The 14,834-nt window shown below is 45.2% G+C and overlaps 1 protein-coding gene across 1 annotated transcript in view; it reads right to left on the bottom strand.

The window, feature by feature from the left end:
- Frzb (frizzled related protein) overlaps positions 1 to 14,698 on the bottom strand; it is a 30,725-nt gene extending 16,027 nt beyond the window's left edge. The window contains exons 1-2 of the mRNA XM_060390388.1: positions 13,854 to 14,698; positions 5,708 to 5,755 (exon numbers count right to left, since the gene is read on the bottom strand). Coding sequence (XP_060246371.1) covers positions 5,708 to 5,755; positions 13,854 to 14,334 — 529 coding nt within the window. The 5' untranslated portion in view covers positions 14,335 to 14,698. The remainder of the gene's footprint in view (positions 1 to 5,707; positions 5,756 to 13,853) is intronic.
- Between the last annotated feature and the right edge of the window lie 136 nt (positions 14,699 to 14,834).

Here is a 14,834-nt window from a genome sequence, read left to right as displayed (position 1 = left end):
CACTCCCTCACCCTGACATTACAAGTTATCAAAAGGATGCCTTCTCTAAAGTCTTATTGTTCCTAGGATATTAAAAACAAAAGCCACCAAAACCCTAGTTGTCTGATCTCAGCAATGGAGAAAGAGAGTTGGGAGGGTGTCATAATAACAAATCCTGCAGAATCAGAAATCAGTAAGTTCGTGGAGTAGGGAGCAATATTTCAATGGCCTAAGCTTCTAATTTTACTGGATTTACACCATTTGAGGGTGCATCAAAAACAATGAAACACAATTACATGGGTAACTCTCACAAGCATTACAGTAAGCAAGAGCTGTCAATGATACAGCTGCAACAGCTGAGCTGTGCGCACTAATCTATAGTAATGAAAATTAGAACCTGCTGGTCTACCCGGGGAAATCTCTACGGATGACAGCAACGCTCTTTTTCCCAGGCCCATTGATGGCCGCGTGGGCAGACATTGTCAAAACTCAAAATGGCAGCACACACTTGACACTTGTTCTTTCTACTCTATGTATAAAAAAAGTATGTATATATGTATGTGCACATATATAAAATCAACCTCATCATTCATATATATATGTGTATATACACACACACACACACATATATATAGTTTTATTTTGAGTTGGGAAAAACTATGATGAAGCTGACTGGTGAACCTAGATAAGATAAAAAAAATTTTTTAAAAAACAAAAGTAACACGGACTCCATTCAGCTACATAAAACAAAGCTGGACTTGTGTAATAAAGAACTCAATTCATAATGATTTGTGTTCTGGAAAAGGAAATTGCTTAAGATTGCAAGGACTAACATTGCATCACTAAGAAGAGGAAATTCCATTTATTTCTGCAAGATTAGATTTTCAGAAATATTTAAATAAATTGCTTTCCACAAGGTTTTTGGCTCTAAAAGTCATTCAAATTCTCTAAAATATGCGTCAGTGCAACTTTGTTTTCCCTTCAACTATTTTTTGATGTCCTAAAAGTCAAAGAACAAAGGGACACCATGAGCTCCCCGGCCATGACAGTGTCATGTGTGCCCAAAACCGAGTACAGAACAGAGGAAGAAGGAAGAAATGCCAGTCTGTGGACTGCTTTATCTCATGGTTGGTCTGGAAGAGATGAGTTTCCGTTACCTTTCTGAAGAACGGAAGGCTGGATGGTCTAAAACCAAGTCTGACACTCCTGCTGGGAGATGATTCAGGGTGACAGTTTTTTATTAAGAGGTTATTTTGTTGTTAAATAAACTATATTTGAAATATAAACAGGATACATACATACATGCATAGGAAATAGAAATATGCTATTCTTCCTGGAAGAGTAAGCAGAACCACAAGGACGCGACTAAGAACCCCTGTAGAGCAATGAGTTCCAACAGGAAGAAACTCACGGAGACAGAGAAAAGGGGTCCAAGCAGGAGATCCTTGGGAAGTCCCTGTGCTTGAGGGACTGAAGAACTGAGAGAGCTTTGCTAACAGTCCTAGGAAGAGAACGTGAAAGAAGGAAACTGGTTTTCAGTGACAGCTCCCCTAGGTCAGGGGAGGCTGGGGGAGAACTGGGATTGTAAACTACAGCACAGTCCCAGTAACATGCTTAGCCATGTTCCTTCTTCCCAGCTGTGCCCAGCGAATCCAGCCTCTGCAGTCACCGAGCAGGCGCAGAAAGGAGCGCGCTGGCCAGTGCAACCTGGTGTTCATATCAGGAAAGGCCCACTGAGGTCATCTGGTCAGGCCAGAATTCGTCAACTATTGCCTTCTTGTTGGGGGGTGGGTACATTTTTTAATGTAAATGCTCATCATCACACATGCAAAATTAGGATTATTTTTTGTTTTATTTCCAAAGACCAGCACACTGGCCTGGGACCGTAGCTTAGCTGTTAGGGTGCTTGCTATGGTGGATGAAGGCCTGGCTTCCTCTGCAGCAATGATCAAAACCAAGTGTGGTGGCGCCAGCGGAATCCCGGTGCTTTGGAGGTAGAGGCGGGAAGATCAGAAGTTTGTGCTCCTCTTCAGCTGCACAGGGAGTTCGAGGCCAGCCTGGAGTTACACAGACCGTACCTCAAAGCAAACAAACAACCAAAAAACAAATGAACAAAAACCATACCCATTCACTGAATGAATTAAGCATTCCTCTAAATTTTCTGTGTTGATTTGATGATGTGACTCTGTGGGATGGAGCTGAATTGCTGTCCATGTCCCATGCCCTGCAACACAGAACATCTATTTCTTTTATGACAATAGATTACGACAGTAAAATACACTCTCAAATTGGAAGTTGTTCATAGCCATTATCTCCAAAAAAGAGGAAAAAAAATGTTAAGTGTTAAGGCAACAAATAAATTGGAGGGAAAGAATGTCTCTCCCAAATGCCAGACACAAACAGCTTGACATTTTGGAAGGGGGTCACGATGGGGATTATAATGGCTTTGTGCCTTCCTCATTTCCTGTTTTAGCGTGAGCCTTTTCAGCTGCCCTCTTTCTCCGAAGAATAAAACCCTGAGAACAAACTGCATCTCCTTTTGAAACATGGGACTATGTCAGTGTTCCCCCACCAACACAATGAACTCTTGCTTCCCTGTTGTTTTCCTTGCCCACATTACACCAGAAAAATGAAAACATTTTGGGAAAGGAAGGGAACAGCAAACACTGATTCCGGGGTGCAGCCCTCACACTGTGTAGCTTTCCGGGGATCCGGTTTTGTTGGTTGGTTGTTGTTGTTTGAGGGTGTTTTTTGATTGCTTGGGTTTTTGTTTTTGTTTTTGTTTTTGTGTCAGGGCTTCTCTGTGTAGTCCTGACTCTCTTGGAACTCACTCTGAAGACCAGGCTGGCCTTGAACTCAGAGATTCGCCAAAGCGCTGAAATGAAAGGCAAGCACCGCATGCCTTGCTCCTAATGGTTGTATGTTATTTGTGCTATTGATGTCTTTACTCATTGACACACTGAAGCTCTAACTACAACTTTTACACCAATTGGCAGCGCACACACACACACACACACACACACACACACACACACGCCTGGCAAGAAATTCTGACTGACCAATCTTCGCGTTACTGAACAAGCTTATTAGTTGGTTTTACAGAAATACAACAGAATGAGTGACCCTCAGAGTAGCACGGACACTGGCAGTGCCTGACTGCTCTTATGTGACAGAAAATGTCCTCGCTGTATCACCAGAACTGAGTACATTCTGAACAAACATCCAGGCGAGCACCTCCGAAAAGCACGACGTAGGTGGCCACGGGGCTTCCGCATCCCCACTGCCTTTGTCGTGGGATCTGCTGTGGGGGTGGGGGTGGGGGTGCTCTGCAGCACCTTTTCCTGCCTCAGGGTCAGGATGAGGGGTTGGGAGTGGATGTGAGGCCCTGGGAAATCAGGATACAGTGGCAGCACCCAAGGCTCAGCCGCAGCCGTCAAAATGAGTGCACGACAAAAACCAAGTGAAAATCTGTTTTTCAGACCTACTCATGAACTGAAAGCTATTTCCCTTCCATTTACAAGGTATCTTTCGAAATATAACATCCTGATCAGTGAGTATGGAGATACTACGCAGTGTTTAGACACAGTAACAAAATAGGAACAACCCAAATATTCAGTAACACTGGGGTGAACTAGCCTTGTGTGTTTCATGAGGGACAATGTTAGTGCTGAAAATGAAAACTACTGTGCATAAAGCTGAGATGAGAACGCTATGGTGCACACAGAATATAAGCTGAAGGGTTTATCCACTCAGAATTCAAGACCAGGCAAAATGAAACTGCGGTAGCAGAGCACTGAACAGAAGCTATGCTGAAAGAAAAACACAAGTAGCAGCGATCTGGAGGCTTCTGGAACACTGCTAACGTTAAACATCCTGGTGTGTGGGCTTCACAGGACAGTGGTCACCAGAATGCACTAACTTACTTGGTTTGTTTGTACCTTTTTTGCACTTTACTATTGCGTGATAAGATGTTATAATTAGACCCATTCTCTCTTACTGACCATAATCTGAGGAAGATGCATGCAGCAGCTGCTTAGGAATGCTTAACCATAAATAGCAGGAAGACTAGGAAAGGAAACAGGCCCACCACCAGACAGAGAGTTCATCACCCTTCTCTGTCTATCATCTGACAATCTGTTTCCGTACAATCTGCAACCTGGAAGAGGGCATTGTAGATCTGGCTCCAAAATTGGTGAGTTTTTAGCTACTCCTGTCTCTATTAGCTGTGTCAAGGGAGCCTAAACCCATGATGGACAAGGCTGTTCCTCCCTGGTTAGGGAACCAGTGGTGCTAAGAGATCAAGTGGATCCTGTTTTTTGTTCATATTTACCCACTTCTTGACCCCCGATGCAGGAGCAATCAGAGGAAATGAACATGAGAGTGGGAAAAATAAGGTCCTAGTTTTCTATAAAGGATCAAAATGGAATGTTCCAAGGAACAGAAAAGTACTGGGATCATCACAGAGAGGAAAGAGCTTGGGAAATGGCCATGCATCAGTGACGACAAACTGCAGAATTCACTCCTGGCTATGTGTGAAGTCAGAGCTTCAGACATGCTGGGCAAGCACTCTACAAACTGAGCCACCCCCAGCCCTGAACAGTTATTTTAGAAGTTTTGCATTTTTAATCAACTTCAATAAATACTTGTCCATGACCAGCAATCCTATCCCTGGATATTTACCCTTGAGAAATGAACATTAATATTCATACACAGACACAAGTATTTATAGCAGCTCTCTTTATGTATGCCCCAAACTAAAATATCATAAACGTTATTCAAGTTGTGAAGAGATAAATAAATGGTACACACCCAAGGAATAAGTTATTCCTTGTGGTAGTCTGAATAAAAATGGTCCGCATAGGCCCATAGGGAGCCACACTGTTAGGAAGTGGGCCTTGTTTGAGTGGGTGTGGCCTTGCTGGAGTGGGTGTGGCCTTTGCTGGAGTGGGTGTGGCCTTGTTGGAGAAAGTGCACCCCTGGGAGCAGGCTTTGAGGTCTCAGATGCACAAGCCACACCCACTGTGGTATTCTCTTCCTGCGGATTAAGAGCTGGAACTCTCAGCTTCTTCTCCAGCACAATGTCTGCCTGAATGCTGCCATGCTTCCCACCAGGACGGTAATGAACTAAACTTTATAAGCCAGCTCCAATTAAATGTTTTTCTTTAACAGAGTTGCTGTGGTCATGATGTCTCTTCACAGCAATAAAACCCTAAATAAGACATTCCTCAACAAAAGGGATGGATTACTGCTACATTTAATGACTTCAGGGAGCCTCACCAGCATTATTCTAAGCGAAAACAATGTTGAAAGATTTTATACTCTACAAATATACCTCCGAAGAAGTTACCTCCGGAGAATCCATCTGTCTGACAATCCCCCAAAGACATTATAGCACCAGAGAACAGCTAGTTATTAAAAGCAGGTGACCCTTCTATTAGAAAAGACTATACTATCAAAGAATATGGGAGGGTGATAGAATTATTCTGTATCCTGTACTATGGTTACATGAATCTATACACTCATTAGCATTTTTGTATAACATACTATAAGTCAAGAGCTTAATTTTAATATATTAATACTAAAAATAAAGTCAGCATAGATATGGAAATGATTTTTGTGTTTACTCTTAAAACAGGACAAAAGTATCCGCAAATAAGACTTAAGTATTAAGACTATATCAAAGATTAATTGCACCCCAAATGAAAGCCAGGAACAGGAAAGAACTTACCGCTGCTTGCCTCTCTGCAATGGCCAGTACTAGAATCCATAGGAAAATCTGGAAGGCAACAGAGTAAAGAAATTATGAAAACAGAGTTATTACTTCAGGAATTCACCTATAGAACGTAGTTCTGTGACAGCTTGACTTGGGTAGGAATCACGCGTCTCCAGGAAATGGTCCTGCACTAGTGCTGTGAGGTAGCCCCACTAACAGGGATGTAGTAAGAGTGAGGTTCCTTTCCTGGATGTGATGAAAGCTGCTCTCATGAATCCTCATCACCTGTGCGTAAAGTGTTAGCATTTAACAAATACCGTGTTCTTGAATTTCGTATGCACCGTAAGTGAATGTTCTCTCCCAGCAAAGCTCATGTGGATATTAGACACTGGCCCACATATGTGGTTTGTGCCAGGTGCAAACACACCTTGTCAACAGACGTCAGACTCCACCAGCACAGTGTCTATGGGAAATCCAGAAAGAACCCCAGGCCCTTTGTTAAATGCAAACTAAATAGTTCAGCAGAAAGGAAGCCTAGTGCCTGTAGATCGCTCAAGCCAGTGCAGTTAATAGATGGGGCAATAATTAGGATTCGCCATTAGTTCTTTTCATGATGCTGTAATCGCAGGAAATGGTGATGATAATGGCCCTCTGTGTTCTAATTAGGGGAGCAGCCTCTAATGAACTGCGCTGCTTTCCCCTGCAGAGTGACATACTGGGAGGAACAGTAACTAACAACGGATTCTTGCTGACACTCAGCTCACACTTAAATACAGAAGTTGTATACTTGTATTAACACTTAAAGCTAAGTGAGCTCAATGCCTCCAACAAAACGAGCATGCTTTCTGTCCTTCCTCCTCATATAGAACACGAATGGGGAAGGGTTTGAGGTGTGGTGTGTTGAGCCCAGGCCACATGCACGCTAAATATTTAAACATGGGCTCTACCGCTGAGCTAAACATGTGACTGCCAGCAAAAAGGAAAAAAAAAAAAAAGAAAAAGGAAAGGTAGAGGTCTCCAAATAGATGAAAAACAACAAATTCTGGTTCTATAAGCATTTGACTCAATTTGGTCATAAACCATTAGCTTGATGACTTTTATCCAACTCAGACTTTATTCATGATGAATGTATCCAAGTTTTACAGTAGAATGCCAATGTTTCTATTATCCTGAAGAATGATGAGATCAGTGCATGTGGTTTATATAAAATAATCTCCCCAGAGATGAATAAATTATACTGGTCCATATTTAAATCATTTAGCATTTAAGGTATATATGAAGTGAAAAAAATAAAGTTGTTTTTTAGGGAAAAAAGAAACTCCTTTGAGACAGCTGAGCAGAGAAGAATACTTTCCTTAGTCCATATCCTTTCTTGCTTGTTTGATTGGTTGGCTTTGTTGTTTTGTTTTGTTTTTTCGAGACAGGGCTTCTCTGTATAGCTCTGGCTGTCCTGGACCTATATGGATTAGGTCTTCCGAGCGCCGGGATTAAAGGCCACCAGTGCCTGGTGCTTATTTCATATTCTTATTGCCAGGGACATTTCTACACTTTTCTAAATGCTAAAGATTTGACTTGTTAGAATTGTTAGAGAAAAATCAAGAGTTTTCTGATCATTTTTTTTCCCAGCTAGTTCAAAAATCAATCATCAAAATTATCCTGAAGTGAAATGGTGGATATTGTGCGATTGCTACATTTTATGTCCCAAGGTTATGCAGTAAAGTCACAGAGGCTTCGAGCCTCTGTAAGAATAGTGCTCCAAAGGGACTCAGGTGAAGAATCCAGCACTCCTAAGGGGACCTGAATGTCCTCCATCCTAGCTAGAGCAGAGATGGTGGCAAGCAAAGAGAGAATCCCAAGAGGAAGGAGAGGGGGCTGAGTCTAAAGGAGGCAGACCCGAAGGATTTAAGCAATAGAAACACATTTCAGAAAAGTCATCTTGCCAGGAGATGAAAAAGGAATACTGTGGGTAAATGAGCCAGCCGTGGGCACCTTACCATTAGCCTTGTGGGTTGTGGTGAGCCCAAAGAGGATGACAGGGTAGGGGGTGGGGAACAGGGGGCCTGAGGAAAGGGGGATGGGGGAGAGGGAATCCAATTCTGAATAGAGTCGTAAGCAGTTGACTGCCAGGGATGAGGAAACGGGCGGAACCCAGGCTCCTAAGCCTAGACAGCTATAGTACTGAAGCCTTGCAAGCATGTGCTCTGGGGCACGCTGAGCCCCGGGACATGGGTTTGATGAAGCTGGAATGGGCCTTCTCTCCTACCCCAACAATGCAGCCAAACGGCTATTCCTTATCTCTTGGAAGCCATGGGTCTGACCTGGGTACTCTTCTATTCTTTTAAGCCACAGATCAGCACTTTGCTCCTTTAACTTTAACCTAATGAACAAAAGACGGAATCTCCAAAAAGATCTAAATCCTTCCTTCCTTTCTTCCTTCCTTTCTTTCTTTCTCTCTCTCTCTCTCTCTCTCTCTTTCTTTTTATGGTGTTGTTGTTGTTGTTTGTTTTTGGAGAAAGGGTTTCTTTCTGTTGCCCTGGCTGTCCTGGACTCACTTTGTAGATCAGGCTGGCCTCAAACTCACAGATCTCTGCCTGCCTCTGCCTCCACAAGTGCTCGTATTACAGGGGGCTAAATCCTTTTTCCTGGTCTGAACTCATTTTCTTTCTTTCTTTTCTTTCTTTTTTTCTTTCTTTCTTTTCTTTTCTTTCTTTCTTATTTCATTTTTATTTATTTTTTGTTGTTTGTTCTTTCAAGATATGGTTTCTCTGTGTAGCCTTGGCTGTCCTCGACTCACTTTTATAGACCAGGCTGGCCTCGAACTCACAGAGTTAGAGCCTGCACCCTTGTTTTCTAACACGCTGAATTAGCTTGTAGGGTCGTCCTGTAAAGTGGGAGTAGCAGTGCTTACATGTAGCTGTCACGAGAACTCCTATGACAGCGCCGAGAACGCAGTACGTGCTGTCAGCTTTTACTCTGTCACCGCTAGGGGCCCTGTCCGGAGACAGCAGGTCCTCTCTCCCTGGTGTGGCCTCCGCTGAGCACTCTGTGCTTTACCAATCAGCAATCATTCATTCCCCTTGTTAGACACTGATGCTGCCCAGCGTCAAGTGGCTTGATGAAAATATAAAGTGAATGACAAAACCAGCTAAAAAAGTGCATCTCTGAAAGTGTGATTGTCTTTAAATTTGTATAGTAAAGCTAGTGTTCCATTATTCAAAATTCTATGTCTACACAGTGGCTCTTGTGTCCTTTCTAAACACCTAGCAGAAAGACAAAGGCCAAAGAAACATGGTTAGTCTTGCTCTTCAAAGTTTGGTAAAAAGAAGACAAACGAAGACTGATTAAAACAATCACTTAGGGACATGCTAAGATTTTGCTAGCACCAACCACTGGCTCATCTTTAACTACAATTAATAACTGGTTCTTTCCCTGAGCCAGGCAGGATGCCTTTGGTAGCAACATGAGAAAGGATCCTTAGCATGTTCTCTCTAGTCTTAACTTCAAATTTTCACTTCTCCTTTCAATCCCATGTTCTTGTTCACATCCTTCCTTCTTGGTATCTGGCCCCTCAAATATCTGTAGACCAGGACCCACACCAAAGAAAAGGCTACCTCTTCCTGGGAGAGATGATTAAATAGCCATTTCTGCACGTGAAAGGTGGCAGGACTCCGCCAAGCCAGAGCCCACCTGCAGAATAGACTGTGCGAGAGCTTGGGAAGGACTTTAGTACTAACTGGAAGCCAGCAATAACTGAGGGTGATTAGAAAAGCCTTGGCGTGTAAGTATCACACGCTAACTGGGCCACCGGAGGCTCCCAAAGGTGCCCAGGCCCCTGTGAAGGTCCCATAGGAAAGGCTTCCGCTAATGCGAAGACAGACGGACTGGTGTGACACACCCACCTACACTCTATTTACAGATGACCGGTGTCCTATGCTGTTTTCACAAACAAACCTGAGGCAGGATCTGTTAAAAATAAATAAATAAATACCCTTAGCTCTGCAAGCTGTAGGTATCTAGAAATAGCTGTGAAAGGCCCTATCATCCGTCCTACACATTCAATATTTTAAAAATAAACAAAAAATTTAAAAATACTATATTTTTTGGTGAACCAGTGAGTTTGGTTAGGATTAGTTACCGGAGCATGGGTGAAGGGTGGTTTACAGCAGGATGGTGTTTACCAGCGGCCACACTACTGAAGAAACTGTCTCTCCTCCCTGCAACCACAACCTGCCTACGGATACTCCAGGAGGGTGGAGGTCCCAGGTCCACCTCAACCCTTCCCTCCCCCCCTGCCCTGCCAGCTGCTAACTGATTGTAAGTCCTCAGGGAGGGGCAGACGCTTGGGAGTCTCTTCCCCAGTAAACTCTCTCTAGTCACCAGGCAGCAGTCAGACTCACTCTTTTCCCCCTATGAGTCCCACAGGAGTTCACTTCTTAGCCTGAGGGAGTTCTACCTTGACCTATATGAAATGGGATATTAACTGTGTTCAGGAGAAATCAAGCCTGCTTCTCCAGTTATTTCCCAGTGTCAATCTTGTTCTCCAGTGATAAGAATCAATAAGGGTTCAAGGCTGTGTGGCTGCTTTCCTTAAGTTCAAAAAACAAGTGAAAAGGAGAAGTCAGTCAACCAGACATAACAGCAATAGAAACAGGAAAGCAGCGCCAGCGATTTGTCTTGAACCCGCGCACCAGGTTCAAGGCTCAACGGCTCTCACACTGCCCAGTCTTCACCATGCCCTTGAGGTGTAGACACGTTTGCCTTTACCTACAGGTACGGGTTGAAGACTGTATCATTCCTCTACAGCCAGAGCTGTCATGGGCTCACACAGACATTTCAGAGATTTGCCTGAAAGTTCCACATAGGCAGCAGAATGGCCAAATTGAGCTGTGTTCTCAAGGCAGTGCTCAAAGCCACTCTATAGTAAACATGAAACACACCATAAACTTAACATGGAATTCTTGGTGGCCAGCGGGCCACGTGTGCCTTATAAAACATGTTCATTCTCAGAGTTCTGGACGTAGAGTAGTTTGGAGCTTCAGTCTGTTCTTGCTCTAAACGTTAAGTGCCCTAAATTCATGTGGTGTAAACAGATAACCATGAATGGGGTGCCTGATCTGAAATCCTCTTGCTACAGGAATGTGAAGGGTTGCACCACTCTTTAAAAGAAAGGTCTCATTTTCCTATCTGGTGAGATGGGATCTAGGCCTAAGACACAGGAATTCTGTACCTGAAGGAAGGAAAAATACAAAACAAAACTCTGTTTTGTAAATTATCATATCCAAATAAACCAAAGAATAAATTAACTAAAATGGTGGTGTGCGCAGAGGGCCACTGAAAGACTCTACCTAGCAGTGTATCAAAGCAGATACTAAGAGTCATAACCAAACCTTTGGCAGAGTACACAGAATCATATGAAAGAAGGAGGAGTTAGTATGACGTGGAAAGGATAGGAGCTCCCCAAGGACCAGATATATCTGGGCACAGGGGTCTTTTCTGAGACTGACACTCCACCAAGGACCATGTATGGATATAACCTAGAACCTCTGCTGGGATGTACCCCGTGGTAGCTCAGTAACCAATTGGTTTCCCATAGTAAGGGGAACAAGGACTATTTCTGACAGGATCTCAAGGGCAGGCTCTTTGACCTTCCCACCCCCTAAGGGATAGCAGTCCTGCTAGGCCACAGAGGAGAACTCTGCAGCCATTCCTGAAGATACCTGATAAAACAGGATCAGATGAATGGGGAGGAGGTCCTCCCCAATCAGTGGACTTGGAAAGGGGCGGGGAGGAGATGAGGGAAGGAGGGAGAGTTTGGGAGGGAATGAGGGAGTGGGATACAGCTGGGATACAGAATTAATAAAATGTAACTAATAAAAAAAGAAAAGAAAAGAAAGAAAATGGTAGTGTGTGGTAGGTGTGTTTTTTTAACTTTATGTATATGGCGTTTCACCTTCATGTATGTCTGTGTACCACAAGTATCTGTTGGGGTTTGAGTAGAGATTCAGCACCTGGCTCTGCACTCTAAGCGTGTGTGTGTGTGTGTGTGTGTGTGTGTGTGTGTATGTGTGTGTGCGCTCATCATTTGTGTGCAGTATTCATGGAGGCAGAAGAGGGCATCGAATGTCCCAAATCAAGAGTTAATAAGGTTCATAATAGGCATCAAAGCCAGGTGCTCCTAACCACTGAACCATCTCTCCAGACCTATGTCACCATATTAAGTAATTCTGGGTGCCTGACAGTTTCACCAAACAAAGGAAATGTGTGATTTTCAACAAACTGGAAGCTAGAGGACCCCTCCAGCCAGCATGCGCCTTTCCATCCTCATCCTTAGCTCATGGTCTCTGTTTCTATGGAAACTGCGGGGTAGCGGCTTCCTGACTACCCCCTGCCCTCAGGCGCTTTTCTTCCAAGGCATACTAGGACAAACCTTCCGAACAATTCAGCAATCACAACCCTTGGAGAGACAAGCTGTCTCTGTGCAGGTCCTATTTGAGCACTTCAGTGAGGTGGTTGTGTGAGGCCTGTGGGTGACTCGGGGACACGTAACAAAACTGCTTCCACCCACACCGACTATGGACTTTGAGAGCGCTGAGCCTTGCCAAATCTCTTTCATTCCAGGTCCTTTTCTAGGCTTAAGCTTAGGAGCAGTTAGCCTTCTGAGAAAAGCATGCATTTCAGAGTGAAACACATTACTGCTAGTGTCTGGCCAGTGAAGAGTGCCAGCATTTAACTGACATTAACAGTGTCTGTCAAGCCAGGATAGCAACTGTCCTGAGCTCGAACACCATCCGCAGAGCCTGGGACTTCAGTCACTACCAGGGCTCAAGAGTTCTCTTTTACCCCAACAGTAAAAAGAACACATTTCTCTCAGATTACCTTATAAAACTAGCTCTTGATTCTTAACTGACTTTAGGAAGACAGTACCTGCATTCACGGAGATATAAGCTAAGTGAGCATCAGAGCATCAGTGTGGGCTTTGCCTTGGTTTTCAACTGTGCTTTTCCTTCTTACCTTCTCTTAGTTAATGAGCATAATTTTTCTGAATCAGCCCTGTAATGAGCAATTCATCAAATATGGACTGAGGGCATGAGCCTAGTCTGAGCAGGCTGAGAAACAGTAAGAAATGGTCCAACCAAGTGAAAGACAACCAAGAACAGCTGATCCTGAGGAGTTCTGAGCTGAGACCACTAGTTTGATTGTTTTTGCTCTATCTTTAAAGTGCATAAAGGGAAAAATCTGAGGCTTGGGTTAGTCAGTCGGGAAAGGGTGAGTAAACTGAAAATAGACCATACTGAACTTGGGGTATCTTAAAATTATGAAAGCCACAATTAGACCAAGCATCTGTGAGAAAACAAATTCTGCTTAAGCCCATTAAGCACAGAACTCTAATACAGTTTTATAGTGGGAAAAGTGTGAATGTGTGGGTAGTGAGATAAAGAACGAGAGTTTAAAAGTAAAGTTATAAAAAGTTACGTGCTCAAAATATAACTCAGCTCCCCCATATGCCATTTATGGGATGACTTGAGGGCATGTGGACACGTGAAAAGGGCCTGACATTTCAGTTAATTAGAAGGGCATAGCAATAGTATTTCATAGCTGTTTCCGACTGTAATTTAATTACCATCTATTTTCTTGAAAGCGGGTCGGGGGAGGAGTGTTGAAAGGTGATGGTAATTGATGACATTGGGTTTTGAGCACACAGATGTCTGTTAGAAGAAATTTACTGAAATTATTTAGCACTTTTAATGGATTAGGAGGGTTTCCGTTTTTCTGATGTCTCCATAGAATTGTAAGCAATGAGAACACTAAAGATATAGCAGCCCGATGACTGAGCTTGCAAAAGTATCGACCAAGAAACAGAGAAGAAAGTTTAAGGACCTAAGGCTTCTATTCCCAGGGAAGGGAAGGGAAGGGAAGGAGAGCTTTGGAGGTTCACTGTGAAGAGGAGGGAACGAAAGGAGGATGGATCCGATCACCTGTTGGAAGAGGTGGAGTTTGTTTGGGGGGACGACAAAGGGAATTTTTTGTTAGGTTTCTAAGTGGAAGATCAGGACTCAATAAAGTGCTTAAGGGGGAGATTAAGCGGTCTGAGGAACAGAGCGAACTGGAGGATAAAGGCGAAAAGCTCCTCCTCAGAGGTCCGGCAGAGCCCGGGACTCACCGGCTCCATCCGCGGTGACGATGGCCTCGGGAGAGATGCACACGCCGCGGTCGTACACCGGAAGCTCGTCGCAGACCAGGCTCTCGGGCCACGAGTGTCTGTACTTGATGAGAATGGGCTCGCAGCCCTGCCGGGCGCGCTCGCACACGGACTTGCAGGGCTTGATGGGCTCCTGCTGGAAGTCGATGGTGCAGATGGGCGCGTACATGGCGCAGAGGAAGAAGAGGAGGTCCGGGCTGCAGCGCGTCTCCAGCAGACCTTCGAACTGCTCGATCGCCAGGATGGCGTTAGCCTGGGTGCTGTGGTGCAGGTGGTTGGGCATCTTGGTCATGTTCCAGGGCAGGGACTTGCAGAGGGGGATGCGGACCGGCTCGCAGGTCGCCGCCCGAGCCGCGGGCACCCGGAGCAGGCAGAGCGCGGCAGCCAGCACCGGCAGCGCGGCGCGCGGCGGCAGCCTCCGTCCCGGGCCGCTGCAGACCATGGTCCCGGCGGGGTGGCGCGGGGCGGACAAGCACGGCTCGCTCGGACCCACGTCCTCCCGCTGCGGTCCACGAGCCCGGCGGAGCCCGCTGCCTCGCTGCGCCGGCTGCTCTCGGCAGGCGACTAAGCCTCGCGGCGAGGCAGCATCTATTTATTCCTCTCGCTCTGGCAGAGGCATCAGCCTTCGCACATCAATCAGATGAGGCGGGCAGCGGAGGACGCAAGGGAGGAATAAAAACAGAAGTCGAATTCAGTTAGGGGACTCGGAGTTCTGGGGTGTTACCAAAAAAAAAAAAAAGTGTTGGAAGAAGCGCGGAGTTCTGCAGAGCGGGACGGACGGGGGACCCGGCTGAGGGTTGGCGGGGCGGGGCGGGGGCTGCCGGGGGCGGAGGTGGGAGTTGGCCCAGCCCCGCGGGGTCGGGCCGAGCCTGAGAGCGCGGCGGAGCCCGGCGCGGTCGGCCCCCCGGCTCGCGGCTGCGCCTTCCCACCTCGGCTGCGAAG

This window comes from Meriones unguiculatus, chromosome 8, assembly GCF_030254825.1.
Source record: "Meriones unguiculatus strain TT.TT164.6M chromosome 8, Bangor_MerUng_6.1, whole genome shotgun sequence".
NCBI classification, from domain to species: Eukaryota; Metazoa; Chordata; class Mammalia; order Rodentia; family Muridae; genus Meriones; species Meriones unguiculatus.
This window is presented reverse-complemented; position numbering and strand designations above follow the sequence as displayed.